Source organism: Osmerus eperlanus, chromosome 7, assembly GCF_963692335.1.
Source record: "Osmerus eperlanus chromosome 7, fOsmEpe2.1, whole genome shotgun sequence".
Taxonomy (NCBI): domain Eukaryota; kingdom Metazoa; phylum Chordata; class Actinopteri; order Osmeriformes; family Osmeridae; genus Osmerus; species Osmerus eperlanus.
The window spans coordinates 20,881,338-20,898,905 of NC_085024.1; the positions used below are offsets into that span (position 1 = coordinate 20,881,338).

General features: G+C 50.8%; 4 protein-coding genes across 4 annotated transcripts in view; all 4 read left to right on the forward strand.

Moving 5' to 3' along the window:
• The window catches only part of rasip1 (Ras interacting protein 1), a 3,233-nt gene extending 2,908 nt beyond the window's left edge, over positions 1 to 325 (forward strand). The window contains exon 5 of the mRNA XM_062466321.1: positions 302 to 325. Coding sequence (XP_062322305.1) covers positions 302 to 325 — 24 coding nt within the window. The remainder of the gene's footprint in view (positions 1 to 301) is intronic.
• On the forward strand, positions 214 to 6,162 carry il11a (interleukin 11a). Its single transcript, XM_062465913.1, has 5 exons — positions 214 to 590; positions 1,354 to 1,511; positions 4,022 to 4,117; positions 4,239 to 4,400; positions 4,686 to 6,162. Exons 1-5 carry the CDS (start codon positions 584 to 586, stop codon positions 4,854 to 4,856), a joined length of 594 nt encoding a protein of 197 aa, XP_062321897.1. The 5' UTR covers positions 214 to 583; the 3' UTR covers positions 4,857 to 6,162.
• Positions 6,163 to 6,566: 404 nt separating this feature from the next.
• Positions 6,567 to 13,366, forward strand: znf628 (zinc finger protein 628). The gene is made up of 10 exons (XM_062466322.1): positions 6,567 to 6,701; positions 7,090 to 7,628; positions 7,903 to 7,975; positions 8,174 to 9,103; positions 9,433 to 9,615; positions 9,712 to 10,093; positions 10,214 to 10,368; positions 10,482 to 10,724; positions 11,366 to 12,610; positions 12,956 to 13,366. Exons 2-10 carry the CDS (start codon positions 7,237 to 7,239, stop codon positions 13,364 to 13,366), a joined length of 4,014 nt encoding a protein of 1,337 aa, XP_062322306.1. The 5' UTR covers positions 6,567 to 6,701; positions 7,090 to 7,236.
• Positions 13,367 to 13,949: 583 nt separating this feature from the next.
• Positions 13,950 to 16,410, forward strand: nat14 (N-acetyltransferase 14 (GCN5-related, putative)). Its single transcript, XM_062465893.1, has 4 exons — positions 13,950 to 14,082; positions 14,724 to 14,888; positions 15,094 to 15,399; positions 15,547 to 16,410. Exons 2-4 carry the CDS (start codon positions 14,808 to 14,810, stop codon positions 15,988 to 15,990), a joined length of 831 nt encoding a protein of 276 aa, XP_062321877.1. The 5' UTR covers positions 13,950 to 14,082; positions 14,724 to 14,807; the 3' UTR covers positions 15,991 to 16,410.
• Positions 16,411 to 17,568: the final 1,158 nt, after the last annotated feature.

Consider the following 17,568-nt stretch of genomic DNA (forward strand, 5'->3'; position numbering starts at 1 on the left):
AATAAAAAACAACGGAACATTTTTGGTCAACCTTTCGCAGACAGCAGAGAGGGGAGGAGGAAAGAGGGTGAGAGCGAGAGAGGGAGGGAGAGAGAGAGAGCGTGTGTCTGTGTTTTTATGAATGAAGTGAGTCAGAGGCGATGTGTCATGGCCCGACGTCTTTATAAAGGAAGTTTTAAACAAGCCTAAACATTTCACAGCGCGCAATATTGGACTTACAAGCACTCGCATCCCTCTCTCTCCACCTCTCCGTCTAACCCTCTCTCTGTTCATCTGTCTGAGTGTTCGTCTGTCTTTATAGCAGTTCAAAGAGCAACTTTACTGACAAAAACTTTAGAGAAATAATTTTGTTTTTCTTCTGTCGGGTGATTTTCAGACACCCCTCTACTTTCTCATTCATTCATTCTTTCGTTCATCTTTCCTTCTGCTGACTCCTGCCTTCCTCGCTCTGCTTGAAGTGTGAAGTCGAGAAGGATCTGGAGCACGTGACAATATCCGGAGCTCAATTTATTTATTAATTTTCAGTCTTTATTTATTTATTTGTCTATTTACTTGTTTTATTTATTCTTTGGACCCAACAAATATGAAATGTAAGTGTTGACATCATTTTATCATAATTTTCTTCGACTAACGTTTTTCTTTTACAACCTGTGGGCTATTAGCGGTTTTACGTTATCCCATATTCCAATATGTTTATGCAAATTGGTTAATACAAAGCCTAATTATCTCATAATTACAAATTACCTTGACTCTTTAAGTGACCGTTTAGTGCAACAAGTGTTCCAGGTTGAATGACTTCGTCGCAGTTTCTTATAACATGCAGTTTGCAGTTCTTTATAAGATGCTTGTTTTCGGACCGTGTTCTGGCGACAGTCTTCTGTGCTTCTCCTGTAATTATCAAGACATTTATCATTTCAACATTTGCGGCTTCTTTTTAATACTTTGCCTTTGCCTTGTATTTGAACTTGAAAAAGAAAGAATGAATGAGCTTAGTGTTTAAGAGTTGTCTTTGCTTAGACTGTAATTTATACCACATCCTACAACTCTGGTATCCTATTGCAGGTGTGACAATCACACGCATTCATTCAGTTGCTCAGGTTGAAGGGATGATGATATTTAGTGTCATACCGTATAATGATTTAATGGTTTGTGCTCAACTTGTGATAACATGAACGTGAAGGCGGCAGGTGATTTCTCAGCCAAGTCGTGGAGCATTGTTTATCTTGTGGTGCAAGATCTTTCTCCGAAGAACTGACAGCCGTAGCCTGAGGTCGTTATCATTACACAAGATGACACCGCGTCCGCTGCAGCGATATCAACTAATTGCTTCCGTTTTCTTCCCTCTCTCTGCAGTGCTGGTCGACTCCTCCTCGTCTCTACTTCTCTCTCTACTATTGGCTCAGCTGTCTTTATTTACGTCCGCTCACCCTGTCAATCACCGGCGACTTCAAGAACTGGACAAACTGACCAATCAGACGAGAAATCTGATGAAAGTCACGAATGACCTATTGGTGAGTTAAATGTTACGGTGATGTCAGAGGGTTGCGATGCTGAATCATGGCTACTGGCTGGGAATTATAAAGTGAATGGCCATTGTCCAGATATTACTGTAACATCATACGCTGGAAGTCTATTACATAATAAGGGTCATTGCTAAAGTATTTCCCTGGACTTTTTGCCACACTGTATTTGCTGGATAATCAGCTTTCACTGACGGCAGACTGAAGTTCACCCTTCAGAGAGCGCTGAGATCACGGCTTGTGATCTCAGACTTAATCCCCAGTTCGCGGGGCTCAAGTCTGACTCAGCCGCCTCCTGCTAAGTCCAGGAGACTTCAGAGGCCCAGGTGTCGTTTCCCCCGCAGACTTATCTAGATCCCACATCTGACTGTGCACACACTTACCGAATATCCCAAGTTTTCCCCCTCGGTCCATACCAGGAAGCACGGTTCCTTATTCCTCTCAACGGGTTGTAAAAAGACGCTATGTTTGAAGGTACGGCGTAGATGCTGGCCATATACAGACGGTAGTGTCATACAGGCCTAATGTGTAAGCTTGGCACCAGGGAAATCAGATTGGAACCATGCAGCTAAGGACATCGTCTGCCCTACACTCTTATGTCCTTGTGTTTGAACAGGTGGATAGAAAAACATGTTTTATCTGTTGATTGTCAGTCACTCGTGACTGATAGAGATTCTGTTTTTGCATCAAGCAAATGAGAGGCATGAAGTCAAAAATAGGTACATACTCTCTCTAGATAGTCAGCATGTGGGTGAGTGCGTGTGTGTGCGTGTTTGTGTGTATTAAGTACAACAGTTGTTAATGCGGCCGTGTTGCTGTGTTGTGTTGTCTTACATAGGTCACAGATGTTAGAAGTAGTGTTAGCAAAGACAGTGCTGCTACGACTCTGCACAGCAATGTCAATACTGTGAGCAGCCTTGACATTAATTAAGCGTTCGTATTTCAGTGATATGAAGAATGTATTATGGTTTAAGCTCTTATTGTGTAGAGTAAACTGGACAGGAGTCAAGGATGGGAGAGTCAATGGAAAGCCCCCTCAAGAAAGCAATAAAACACAGTGTGTGATAGTGTGTGTTTACATGTTCCTTTGAGCAAGTGAGAAAGGGTGTGTGTGGGTCTGTTTGCATGTTCCTGTGAGAGAGAGGGTGTGTGTGTGTGTGTGTGGGGGAGTGAATGAACATTGGTCAGTGTACAGTGTGCACATATGTGTGTGAGTGTGTAAACTTGTGTGAGTGTGTATGCGTGCGCGTTGAGGGCGCTGTAAATAGTTGTGGTTGTGTAGGTGTGTTTAGTGTTTGGAGTTTTTGGTCGCCACAGCAAAGTGGCCTGATTACAATCTGAGAGGTTTATCACATTCCAGTATTTGCATTCAGGAAGATGGGCAAGTGGGGCTGGGAAAGGGGAGGAGAGGTGTGAGGAGGGAGTTTGGGCGCAATGTTTAGCTGAGTGAGGTCATGGTCTCTCAATGGAGAGGGCAAGAACAGGAGCACAAGAGGAACAATTACAAGTTGAAAGAGAACAAGAGATAAAGAGATCAGAGAGAGAGAGAGAGAGAGAGAGAGAGAGAGAGCGAGACAGAGAGAGAGAGAGAGCGAGAGGACAAGCGGAGATCAGTTTGTGTGTGTTGCACGCACGCATGCTTGTAGGCGCACGTGTGTGTGTGTGCAGGCGTGCATCTGTGCCTGTGTGTTATGAGAAAGCGTGAAAACACAGTGGTAGAGAGGAGTGGAGGGAAAGAGGGAGGAATGTTTGAGGAAGTTGGGAGCAAATGTAGACCAGCACAAGACAAAACATTTGACCACAAACATAAGTGACCGATTATGAAAGACGGGCAGATGGAGGATGAAACAGTAAACAGAGCAATGTTCACTTCGTCAATGACGACCACAGAAATGAAACCAGAATCTTTTGCAATGGAGGAAAAAGGAAAAAAAACACCACAAATTGGAAATGTATTTCTTGTTCCGTTTCCACTCTTATAAAAACTCATGATGCATGCCGCATTGGTCATTCTTGTTTATTTAAAAAAATAATATTACACCTCTACACCCCAGATCAGCTGTAGATGATAGCACCTTACTCCCTCTAGTGGCTGTATATATTCAGGATATAGTTTACAGCTGGTATTTGGGCAGTTTTGTACACAGCAATACGTCATTCCAGCTTATAATAGCAGCTGCCTTGGAGTTTCCCTGCAGCCCTGTGTTGTATATCCCATTCTGGGTCGTCTTAGTCACAGCCTCTGCTGTTATCCTCTCTCTCAGTAGACACCATCCTGTGGTTTAAGGTCACCAACTCTTATTGTTGACATTGGGAGGCTTAATCTGGGTGAACTCTCCTTGAACCAACCATAATTCTCTCAGGGAAAGCTTCCGTCTCGAACCTGACCAGACAGTCATTCGATCTGGGTGTCACTGTCATATTTTCCTGATGTTTCCATGACCTGGGCATTGCATTTAGGGAGTAGTCGACTGATGAAATGTGTTGTGTTTCTCTTTCAGAAAGAGCATTTTTCGGACCTAGAACACCTGGAGCATCACAGGTTCAAATCTCTGCCAGTAATGAACCACAGAGCCAGTGATGTCCACTCCCTTGAGGTGTGTGTGTACGCCTGTGTGTATATTCTGTGTATATTGTGTGTCTGTGCTCTCTAATTTCTTTGTACCACACTACAACTCCCAACCATTTATACTTTCTCTCTCTCTCCGTTCCCTACAGCTGAAACCCACTCTCTCTCTGCTCCACCATGACCTGACCATGTTCGAAAAACATTTCCTCTGGCTGAACAACGCCTCTCGGAGGCACCACCACCCTGCTCTGCCTAAACTGACAGAGATGATGTCCCTGATCAAGGCCCTGAACACCACCCTGCAGCGCCAGGTAAGAGCTCTCTGTCTGTCAACAGAAGCCCAGCTCCCCTCTCTCTGCTGTCAGAACGAGAGAGAGAGAGAGAGAGAGAGAGAGAACTAACCGCTGCGGATTATCGAGCTTCAGCCCTTTCAAAAACTATTGTTGCAATTAGTCCTGTGTTGATTTATGCTCAGTAAACTGACAGCTGTTCTCCATGTTTCTCCCCTCTCTCTCTCTCTCTCTCTCTCTCTCTCTCTCTCTCTCTCTCTCTCTCTCTCTCTCTCTCTCTCTCTCTCTCTCCCTCTCTCTCTGTAGATGGGAAGAGTCGATGCACCAAAGCTCACTCTGGTCACCCCGTCCCTCCCCCCTCAGCTCCACAACCAGTTTGAGGTCCTGCAGTCTTCTCACGAGCTGCTCCAGCAGTTCGAGCGTTTCTGCAGCTGGGCTCATCGTGCCCTCATCAGCCTTAGGCACAATCCTAGATAGAGCTTGACCAATCGATGCCCAGGACCCACACCTCAGCCAATGAAATCCTACGAAATACACACTACGACCAATGAACTACAAAAACGATTCTCAAATATTCTCTTCATAGCCAATGAGGATGCTTTACATAAACATTACTGCCAGTTACGGTCCTCAACATTCACACTAAGGACATTGGTTTATAATTTAATCTCCCTATACTAAATGCCTAATGTTTATTATTTATTTATGTATGTATTTATTTATTTATTATTAGTTATTTATTTAATGTTATTTATTTAATTTTGTAACATGTCCTGTCATTATTACTTATCTATTATTGTGAACTCGGTTACTTATATCCTTTTATTCTTCGGAACTATTCTATCTGTGATTACACAGTGGCACTTCTTAATTTTTATCCATGATACTGATTGTATTTCATTGTTCTTAATTCATTTTCTTTACGTTAATCCAGTAGATGTAGCAAAAATTTCGAACAGCACCAACTGGTTTTTCTTTCTTAGAATGCTGTGTTTTCACCTTCAGAATTCTTTTGTTGCAGATTGGGTGTTACTCACAGAGCCATGTTCTATATTCCAACTGTTTCATTCCTCATCTGATAACACAGATAATAGTTATCCCTATTTTAGTCAGGATGTAAACTCAAAGGAGGCAGTTCATTGGTTCCCTTGCATACAATCGACTAGGTTGCTATGCACAGTGCCTGTTTACCTGATACTGAAAATACATGTGACATACTGAACAAGTTGTATGAATATGCCCTGTTGTGAGCACTGATGGACCCGATTAAATTCTTTGCACAAACTTGTTAGGATCAGCCGGAAGAGAAAGCTGACTGGTCTTGAACATGTGCCTTGGGGTGCAAAATCTATTTTATAGTATGGACGAGACAAAACACTCCAAGCCTTAAAATACTATGTATTGTGATACTATAGTCCTGTACAACTGTACATACTTGTAGAAGAATGTAAATTGTTGTGTACAATGCAACTTGATATCACATTGTAGTTTTACCATTACATAATGTAGCTTGAATACTAGAACAGTGCTACCCCTTTGTCTTATAATTATTCTATTCTAGCATTCTGTTAAAGTATTTGCTATTTATTTAAGTTACTTTGATGGAACTATTTATTTGTGCTGTGGAAGGACAAGACTTCTCCAGTAATTTTTGTACTTTTATACTGTTTTATCAACGTTTCATTCCTTGTGATTGATATTGTCCATGCTGGAACTTTGGCAAAGGCCGACATAATACCCAAATGTTGTCCTTTAATGTGAAATATGTGCCTTTAAGGGGGAGGGGGGGGGGGGGGGGGTAAATAATAATAAATAAAAAAAACGTTGTACAATGGATTTTCTTTTTGCATATCTTCTAGATAATTATTAATATGTTCAACACACTGACAGACTGCTTTGGTCTTAGGAGGTGATATGTCACTTCACAATGACAGCAAACTACATTACCCATAACCCCTTGCGACCAGAGCGGAGTACTCTACCTATTTAGCATAAAAATGTATATAATGTGTAAGATTATTGAGATCATACGAGTGTAATTTTTATGTTGAATGTCAAATTATACCGTTATTATAATTAGTATGTATTAAGCAGATCCAGTCCAAAGATTTGACTGTTGAAGCCCTTAGCCAATGGGACTGGTTTATTTGGTGTACAACGAAGCCAATAGCTATCGTCGTTCTTAGAAGGCGGTAGCGGATGGGTAACTGCTAGTTAGTTTGTGCTCGGGTTTATTGTTAAGGTTGTATGGATTAGCACTGCGGGTCTCTTTCCATTTTCATAACACAAACAGTAGCATTAATGCTGAGTTAATACTTCTAGGTGAGTAATAGTTCGAATTTCACCAATGCACCATTTTTGTCGAACAAAGATGTAGCGTAAACGAATTCCGCATAGGCGAGGGTAATTTCGCAGGCCAGTTCAAGATGATGTTTAAAGACATGCATTCTAGCACATATTTACTGTTGAGATATGAGAATTATGTTGCATAAAAAGTTTGAGCTAATAATTTTATAAGTGTATAAAACGTATTGCACCGCAGCGACAGATACAAACAGAGGGCCAGGAGAGACAGGGAGGGGGAACGAGGGGGAGAAAGAGATGAGGCGGGATTTAAAGGGATAGACCGCCTGATCATTATGTTTGGCCGACCTGAAACACAACGCCCTGCTGTAAACCTAACTTCTCACAATTTCACTTTTAATTTCAGAGTTGTATGAAGAAAATAACCAAAAAATGAGAGAACAACAATGAACGAGACAGACAGAAAAACAACGTGGATCCAGCAAAACTAGGAACACGCCCACCTTCACATAACCTGCCGAGCCTGTGACCCCACCCACCCCGTGACCTCATCATGTCGAACTCGGTGGCCACCCTGGTGGCTCAAACAGACCTCTTACCCTCTCAGTCCTCAGGCTCTCTCTCGCCCTTTCCATCCCTGCTGGGTTCGGGGGAGGAGGACGGAGAGAGGGGTGAGGATGAGGAGGAGGAGGAGGAGGGTGAGAAGGACATGGTGGAGGGAGGGGAGGAGGTGGTGTTGGAGATGATGACCTCCGCCGTGACCTCCACGTCGCAGCACCAGGAGAACCCCGACCACCCCTTCCAGTGCCCGGACTGTGGCAAGAGCTTCAAGTGGTCGTCCAGGCTGACCCACCACCAGCGCAGCCACAACAACGAGAGGCCTTACCGTTGCAACCTCTGCCCCAAGGCCTTCAAAGGCTCCTCTGCTCTGCTCTACCATCAGAGGTATGGAGGAAATCGCAAGGATGAAAGGGTCGATGGATTCTGGTACTCCAAACGATAACCCGTTGTCAAGCCCTACAAACCCTAGCCTCACACACTTACTCAGGACTATGAAGAGTATAATACAGGAGTTTTATTTGAAAATATCCACTTCATCCTTGGTCATTGGAGAAAGGGACAATGAATGGAATAACGTGTCCATGGGAATGTTTTGCCAAGCCTGTTGCATGCCCTGAAAATCAATAGCACATGAAATAATCTTTGTTATTGTTTGCAGATCTCACTCAGGAGACAAACCCTACAAGTGTGATGACTGTGGCAAAGCCTTCAAGCGTTCCTCCCTGCTTCAGGTAGCGTCGCGTTTATTCATTGAGCAGATGCTTTTATCTGAAGTCGTAGTAGTGGAGCAGATAATCACGGCCTGGAAGTGCACCTCGTTTGTGTGCTGTGGGGTTCAATCGCCGGCGGGGAACTTTGTATATTGTTTCCGAAGAGCTGTTTGTATTCACGTCTTATCCCTTTCGTTCTTTCCCTCGTCGCTGAACTAGGTTCACAGCAGCGTCCACACTGGGCTGCGGGCCTTCCAGTGCCCCTACTGCCCGCTCACCTTCAAGTGGAGCTCCCACTACCAGTACCACCTGCGCCAGCACACGGGCGAGTGCCCCTACATCTGCGACAGCTGCCCCAAAGCCTTCAAGAACTCCAGCAGCCTGCGGCGACACAAGAACGTCCACCTGGGCCTGAAGCCCTACATCTGCACCGTGTGCCACAAGGCCTTCACCCAGTCCACCAACCTGAGGCAGCACATGAGGATCCACACAGGGGAGAGGCCGTACGTGTGCGGGGACTGCGGACGCAGCTTCACGCACTCGTCCAACCTGGCCCTGCACAGGAACTCCCACGCCCACACCTCGGAGGGGAAGGGAGGGGCCCAGCCCGGCGGAGCGGGGGCGGACGGCGGGGGGAAGGTGGAGGTGGAGGTCATGGTGGGCTCGGAGGAAGTGACGTCGTCCATGCTGACGGAGATGGTGGGCTTCGTGAGCCAGGAGGGGGCGGTGGGGGTGGAGGAGGTGTTCCTGTCGCACCACCACCACGGGCCGTCGCCGGGCCAGGCCCTCCTCCCCCGGCTCACCCTCGCCCACGGCAGGGAGGGGGTCTGCACGTCCCGGGCCATCGGCACGGAGGTGCACGTCAGCACGGACACGGGCGCCAGCGTGCTGCTCTACAGCTGCGGCAGCTGCAGCCAGACCTTCGGCACGTGCAGCGAGCTGGAGGACCACCAGGGCATGCACACAGCCCCGGGGGAGGAGGGCCACGGGCAGGCGGGGCCGGGGGGAGACGGCGGGGTGGGCGTGGGGCTGGTGGGGGCCGGGCACCTGCTGGCCGACTTCGAGGAGGTGGTGGAGACCACCACGGTGTCGGAGAACGGGCACACTGCGGCGGAGCTGCTGGGGCTGACGGAGGGCATGGACGGAGGGGTGAGTTGTACCACCTGGGGTGGTGGAGAGGAGGGGTGAGTTGTACCACCTGGGGTGGTGGAGGGAGGAGAGGAGGGGTGTTTAGGGGAGAGATGGGGAGAGATTTAGGGGGGGTCAGATGGCTGAGCGGTTAGGGAGTCGGGCTATTAATCAGAAGGTTGTTGGTTCGATTCCTGGCCATGCAAAATTACGTTGTGTCCTTCGGCAAGGCACTTCACCCTACTTGCCTCGGGGAGAATGTCCCTGTACTTACTATAAGTCGCTCTGGACAAGAGCGTCTGCTAAATGACTAAATGTAAATGTAATCTAACCCTCTCTGTGTCTGTCAGACCGTGGAGACCACCCAGGCCCAGTTCGACCTGCTCCAGAGCTTCACTGCAGCCGTGGCCCAGATACCAGCCGAGGGGGCGGAGCCAGCGGGCGTCACCGTGGCGACCGGGGGGGTCACGCCGTGCGCCTACTGCAGCAAGAGCTTCAAGACGAGCGGAGGCCTGAACAGACACCTGGCACAGGTATGGAGGGGGAAAGGAGCACGGGAGAAACCTCCAGGAAGGGACACTCAGTTCTGACGTTGTTGGTAACCTCTCTCCTTGCCCCTCCCTCGCCAGGCCCACCCTCCCGCGCCACCCCAGTCCCGCTCCCAGTTCAGCTGCTCCGCCTGCGACCGCTCCTTCCCCCTGCTCTCCTCCCTCCTCACCCACCAGCACTCCCACACGCCGGAACAGCGCCTGCTGGCCGAGGCGGAGGCCGAGATCGTGTGCCCCCCCTCGCTGTCCCTGTCCCTGCCCCTGCCCTCCTCCCCCGGCCAGGCGGACAAGCAGGGCGACGGCCCGGGGGAGATCCACGTCAGCCTGATCACCGTCACCCAGGAGGAGGAGGACGAGGAGGGGCGGGCGGAGCGCGACCAGGCCAAGCCCCCCACGCGCTCCGTGGGGAAGGGCCAGAGGAGAGGGGGCAAGGCCGCTGCCGCCGCCGCCGGGGGAAACAACGGTGAGACACGAGACAGTCGTCCGGTAAATACGGTTGTCATGGCGATGAGGGGGGGGGGGTGTCCACTGTGTGACGGGGTTGAACTGAGCCGTTTTTCCCCCTCGTCCGCGCGTCCCACAGAGAGACCTTATCGCTGCTCGGAGTGTGAGAAGTCCTTCAAGGGTTCGTCCGGGCTGAGGTACCACATGAGAGACCACACGGGGGAGAGACCCTACCGCTGCACCGAGTGCGGCAAGAGCTTCAAGAGGTCGTCTCTCCTCTCCATACACCAGAGGGTACGTGTCACCTTCCAGCGCCAAGCTAACCTCTGTCTCTAACAGACGGATCAGCTGACCGAGTTCACAACGCCCTTCACGCGTTTGGTGACCCCCTTCTCCTCCACCTCTAGGTGCACACAGGTGTGCGGGCCTTCCAGTGCCCCTACTGCCCGCTCACCTTCAAGTGGAGCTCCCACTACCAGTACCACCTGCGCCAGCACACGGGCGAGCGGCCGTACGTGTGCAAGGAGTGCGGCAAGTCCTTCAAGAACACCAGCTGCCTGCGCCGGCACAGCCAGATGCACTCGGGCCTCAGGCCCCACACCTGCACGGTGTGCTCCAAGTCCTTCTCCCAGACCTCCAACCTCAAACAGGTGGGCGGGGCCACCCAGGGAGCGGGGCGTGGGGAGGCCGTCCTAGCAGGGGCGTCGATCTGGGATGAACATTGGGAGGGGTGGGGGGGGGTTGAAGTAGCATAACACAATGTTAATGATATTGAAATAGTTCTATCTCTTCTTCTCCCTCCTCCTCTCCCTCCCTCCCTCTCTCCCTCCTCCTCCTCTCCCTCCCTCCCTCTCTCCCTCCTCCTCCTCTCCCTCCCTCCCTCTCTCCCTCCTCCTCCTCTCCCTCCCTCCCTCTCTCCCTCCTCCTCCTCTCCCTCCCTCCCTCTCTCCCTCCTCCTCTCCCTCCCTCCCTCTCTCCCTCCTCCTCCTCTCCCTCCCTCTCTCCCTCCTCCTCCTCTCCCTCCCTCCCTCTCTCCCTCCTCCTCCTCTCCCTCCCTCCCTCTCTCCCTCCTCCTCTCCCTCCCTCCCTCTCTCTCCCTCTCTCCCTCCTCCTCTCCCTCCCTCCCTCTCTCTCCCTCCTCCTCCTCTCCCTCTCTCCCTCCCTCCCTCCCTCTCCCTCCTCCCTCTCTCCCTCCTCCTCCTCTCCCTCTCTCCCTCCTCCTCCTCTCCCTCTCTCCCTCCTCCTCCTCCTCCTCCTCTCCCTCTCTCCCTCCTCCTCTCCCTCTGAGCAGCATGAACGCACACACTCTGGAGAGAGGCCCTTCCAGTGCTCCCAGTGCCACAAGACCTTCACGCACTCCTCCAACCTCCAGCTCCACCTGCGCACACACTCGTCGCGCAAGGACTACAAGTGCCCGTACTGCAGCAAGGAGTTTGTGATGCACTCCTACCTGCAGAGGCACATCCGCACGCACGCCAACGGCACGGCCGTCATGTCCGGGGGCGGGGCCAAGGAGGCGGACGCCGCGGGGGGGAAGGGGGCCGCGGGGGGGGTGACCACCGCGACCCTCCTGAACCCCATCACCTTGGAGACCAGCGGGAACCCCGGGAGTCTGATCGTGTCCCAGCCGGCGCTCGACATCCCCCTGAACACGTCGCAGAACTACTTCATGATCCAGACAGCCAGCGGCCTCCAGCTCATCCCCCTGTCAGCGCCCACCCCGGCCCCGCCCCCTCCCCCACCCCAGACCCAGAACTACATCGTCCTCCAGTGCCCGTCCAGTAACGGCAGCCAGCCCAGTTTGATCCTTGTTCCCGCGGCGACCAACCCCGCCCCTTCCACCTCGGAGCACCAGGCTCTCCCATTGGTCCAGACCATCCCGGCGCTCCAGCCGGTTCTCGGCCCCGCCCAGGCGCAGATCCCTCACTTCCAGACGGTGACCCAGCAACAGCAGCCGACCAGATTCATCATCACCAACAACAACAGCGGCGGCGGCAACGCTCCGATCGCCACGACGACACACACCCTTTCCTCCAACTCCCTGCTGAGCAAGCCCATACTGGGGAGGAGCACAAGGACAGCCAGGACGAGGCGCGGACGCAAGCCTAAAGCTGCCTCCCTGAAGGCAGCAGCTGCCTCCACTAACCCGCCTGGGCCCGGGACCAGCCTGACTGCCTCTACTGCCTCTACGGTCACCTCAACGACCACCGCTGCTGCTAACGCCACGACGTCCTCCGTCTCCAGGTCACCGCCTGTGTCCCTCCCCTCCGCCCCCCTGCCTGTTTACCATTCTACCTCCACCGCCTCTTCCCTGCCCACGATGGTCACTGTCACCGCGCCCGTCGCCACGACCACCCGGGCCTCGCTCTCTCCCCCTGACGGGGCCGCTCCGGGCGGGGACTCCTGTGCCCCTCTGGAGGAGGGTCAGGGGGGCGGGGCCGTGGGCATGGCCGGGAAGCAGTACGTGTTGTGCTTTGAGAAGGACGAGGGGAGGAGGGAGCGGGTGCAGATCGAGGGGGAGGGGGGGGAGTCTTACGTGTTACAGTTTGAAGGAGGGGGGTCCGGGGAGGGGGGGCCGGGGGGGGAGGGGGAGAGGGAGTCGTTTGTGCTGCGGTTCAAGAGGGACGGAGAGAGGGAGGGCGATGGAGGGGGGAGTGAGGGGGAGGTTGTTTCGCTCCTGCAGGAGTGGGGAGGAGAGAGGCCGGAGGGGAGACAACCAGGGGAGGAGGGGGGAGGGGGGGAATCCTACGTGCTGCATTTCCAAACAGAGACACAAAGTATCGACGAGAGCCAGGCAAATACTGGTTATCCCCAAGGCCCGGATAACAGCCTGGAACTTTCCTGCCCGCCTACCCAGGCGTTGTTGCCTCTCCATGGGCAGGAGGTGGTGTTTGAGCTGGGGGAAGAGACCAAGATGGAGCAGGGCCCTGGGGAGAGCATGCAGATGATAGCCCTAATCGAGGGGGAGGGAGGAGGGGAAGGGGTTAGTTACAGTACTCCTGGAGGGGAGGGGAGGGACGGCGGAGGGGGGATGGAAGGAATCTACCAAATCGAGGGAGAGGAGGGGATCGTAATCATCGAAGTCAGCACCAGCCACCTGAGAGATGGAGGGATGCAGCGAGGAGAGGAAGGGGCCCCGGAGAGGAGCGAGTTAAAGGCAGAGGGGGGTGGAGGAGCTGAGATGAGGCCCGACAAGAAGCAGAAATCCGCAGAGGGGGCGGGCGAAGCCTCTGAGAACCCACCCACCAACGGCCCCACACACAGCTCTCCACTCATGCCGTTAACTAACTGACTCTTCACAAAGACTGTGTGAGTGCGTGCACTTTTCGGGTGAATGTGTACATATGTGTGCATGAGTGGCGTTTGTGTGTGTGTGTGTGTGTGTTATTTTAAGTGAACTTTGGACCTTCATGCGTTAACATTGTTGGAGAGAAAAATACTGAATGATGAACTACCATGGTGCCAAGAGATTTAATTTTAAGAGAATGTGGACTTGATACCTTGAATACATAAATAATATGATTTGCAATTACACTACCACCAGGACTCTGTATAAAACAGCTATGAGGTTTTGTGAATACATGTCTATAATGGCCTGGTTTCACCTTAAACATTGATACTAGAAATAGTTATTATAATAAATTTGTTGATAACATCTTGTATTTCCTTTTGCTTCATATAGGTTCCATAAACTTGTAATACAATGCTTTGGTCAATTGAGACCATCCTTGTTTATTATGGAAAATAACGGGCCTTGCACAAGACGCGTTCATTCCGCACTCACGTAGGATATTAACGTCGCGTACGTCAGTTGCGTGTTGGGAGTTTAGCGGGCTGGGCAACGCAAGAATAAACATGCGTAGCGTAATCAGGAATTCAACGACCACGCAAGTGTATTGAGTCATTCAGTCAAACGTGAGAAATGTACAGTGGATGTAAGTTATAGATCATAAAGCGATACATCAAGTAGATTTCGTTGCATTGAGTGTATTTCGCTGGCGTTGGAGGGTAAGTAGCGAGCCCCTTGGTTCATTATTTGTTTAAACAACAGACGTGTGATTGTATCCCTTTTAGCCTGCTCACCATATAAGGATTTAAACAGGGTCCACACAGTAGCCAATAATCTCCAACCATTTTATTAGTCTAATAAATTGAATGCATCAGATAGTCTAGCTCGTTTGTAACCAAGCACAAGATATGTGCACATGCATTGTGATGATGGCATTGTTAACAGAAAGTACGGCGAGCACTGCATGATAGTGTTTCCATCTACAACAGAAATCCCTCCCCGTAATCCTCTCGTTGATTAAGGAGGCCAACGGGCTACATTTTGCATATATTGTGAGCATTGTTTCAGTCGTTCAAAAATTCTCTTTGTAATTGCTATGTAACCTGCAGCTATAACATTAAAGCGAACAGTCACTTTGCATATTAATTTCAGCAGCAGTTATTTGATACGAAACCCTGTCCCCAAAGTCATGGCATAATATCCAAAATAACTGCCACTAAAAATAACCTAACTGTCGTCATGGTCGATTTCGCGGTAGGAAATGTGTGGTTTAGTTTCTGTAGTTAACGGTAACTTAATAAGGATTGCTTGGTCTATGATACCAGTACTTACAAAATATCACTTTTCCATATACTTAAAGTGGGAAACGAATGCTTGCGTGTTGATGCTGCGTGTGAGGGGCGTGAAGCCGTCTGAAGCGCGTGAAGCCGTGTGAGGCCCAGTCATGGTGAAGCTGGAGCTCGATCAGGTGGTGATGAGGAGGATGAAGGAAGATGACATCGAGACAGTCAAAGCCCTCATAAAGGTAAACACAACACCTTCAAAGACACGGAAACAATGCAGGCTTCAGCCATGCTTTATTTCATGTTAATCTCTCTCTTTCTCCCTCTCTTTCTCTCACTCTCTCTCTCTCTTTCTCTCTCTTGCTCTCTGTCTCGCTCTGTCTCCCTTTCTCGCTCTCTTTCTCTCTCGCTCCCTCTCTCTCTCTCTCTCTCTCTCTCTCTCCGCAGGAGGGCTGTCAGGGCACAGAGAACCGCCTCGTTCTCCACCTCCTCACTCGCCCTCTCTGCCTCCTCCTCCTGGCCACCATCTCCTCCTTCCTGCGCTGCCTCCTGCACTCCTTCATCCTGGCTCTGCTGGTCCCCGTGTTCCTCGTCATCGTCTACCTGAAGTTCACCATGCCCCGCTACACGGGGGTGCTGGGCACCAGCCGAGCCTGCTGGGACTATGTGGGCAGCAGCTACAGAGGACCGCAGGACGACACCCTGTCCAACCCCTACGCCAGGATCAGTGGGAAGACCCTGGGGCCCAAGAAGGTCCGTCTCAACAACTTGCAGATTCGTTTGTTTACAATTTGATATCCATTTATATCTCTTTTACGTGATTTTTTTCCCTCCCATGTCTGATTCTGTATAGCCTGATATCTTTGTTTTGTGTTTATAATTTTTTATTTTTTTTGTCAGAAGGCCAAACGCAGGAATGTCCCCAAGGAGAAGGAGGAGTCGGGGGAGTGGGTGGACCCAGAGAGGGAGAGGGCGGCGGGGCAGGTGTGGTTGGCCGACTGGGATGGCGAGGTGGTGGGCTGCGTGGCCAGGGAGGGTGAGCGGCGCTCGGGCGTCAGGAGGATCTGCAGGGTGGTGGTGGGCTGCTGGTACAGGAGGGAGGGTCTGGGGCGACTGCTGGTCCAGAGCCTGGAGCAGAGGGAGAGGGAGACGGGGGCTGGCCGAGTCTACGCCTATGTCCCCTGCCCGTCGAAGGCGGCCGAGGCCTTCTTCAGGAAGCTGGGCTACCGGCTGCAGGGGGAGGGCACGTACGGGGAGGAGGAGGAGGAGGAGGAGAGGCTGGAGAAAGCGGAGACGGGGTTTCTGGGCTTCCAAATCACCAAGGTGTTTTTCAAAGACCTGTGATCGAGTAGCGCTGCTCATACGGAGGTGAGCTTTGATCCGAAACAGAGAAACTGAGATGTTCAGACGGAGAAACAGACCCCTGGATGGATTAACAAACAGGAGGATGGGATAGACTGTAGGAGAGAAATCACCCGAAGAGATATGAGTACCAGCTTATAGCGGTAGCAAGCTACTTGGTGGATTGTGTTTTCTGTCTTATTTTTTTCTGTCTTATTTTTATTTATTTTTTATTGTAATTTGTGTCATTTGAGTATTTATTTATCGAGCTGTTTTTGAGTAATAGTCCAAATCTAACGACTAAAGTGGTTAAAATGGACACCTACACCTCATAATGTACTCAAGATTCACCAGTGTTGACAAGACCCAACAAAGTCTAATATTTCATGGAAAATATGTGTTTATAAAACATTTATTAAGTAATGGGACATTGAGTTTTTCATACTGTGGGAAGGGGGGGAATTAAGATCTGTGTGTGTACAGTATTATACAGCAGTATTATACAGCAGTATTATACAGCAAAGTGTGTGAGCATGTATACGTGTTGCAAATGAGTCAGCTGGTACATATACATTATGTGAGGATGTTAGTGGTCTACTGTGAGTCTGCAGAAGTCATCTCAAACTGCTGCTTCATGTCGTCTGGCCCCATTCAGGGGCCAGACGACAGGGGAAGTGTGTTGTGTGAAGGTCTGGTGGGGAGGTGTGTTGTGTGAAGGTCTGGTGGGGAGGTGTGTTGTGTGAAGGTCTGATGGGGAGGTGTGTTGTGTGATGGTCTGATGGGGAGGTGTGTTGTGTGATGGTCTGGTGGGGAGGTGTGTTGTGTGAAGGTCTGGTGGGGAGGTGTGTTGTGTGATGGTCTGATGGGGAGGTGTGTTGTGTGAAGGTCTGATGGGGAGGTGTGTTGTGTGAAGGTCTGGTGGGGAGGTGTGTTGTGTGATGGTCTGATGGGGAGGTGTGTTGTGTGAAGGTCTGGTGGGGAGGTGTGTTGTGTGAAGGTCTGATGGGGAGGTGTGTTGTGTGAAGGTCTGGTGGGGAGGTGTGTTGTGTGAAGGTCTGATGGGGAGGTGTGTTGTGTGATGGTCTGGTGGGGAGGTGTGTTGTGTGAAGGTCTGGTGGGGAGGTGTGTTGTGTGATGGTCTGGTGGGGAGGTGTGTTGTGTGATGGTCTGATGGGGAGGTGTGTTGTGTGAAGGTCTGGTGGGGAGGTGTGTTGTGTGATGGTCTGGTGGGGAGGTGTGTTGTGTGATGGTCTGGTGGGGAGGTGTGTTGTGTGAAGGTCTGATGGGGAGGTGTGTTGTGTGAAGGTCTGGTGGGGAGGTGTGTTGTGTGATGGTCTGGTGGGGAGGTGTGTTGTGTGAAGGTCTGGTGGGGAGGTGTGTTGTGTGAAGGTCTGATGGGGAGGTGTGTTGTGTGAATGGTTGTGGTCCTGCGGTTACAGTGCTCATCTGAAGCAGCAGAAGAATCACATTAACCTTGCAGCACGCCACAGGATGTTTGTACAGTACATGACTTGTGGCAGGTGTGTGTGTGTGTGTGTGTGTGCGCGCGAGGAAGGAAAGTGAGTGCCGGAAGATGGCTGG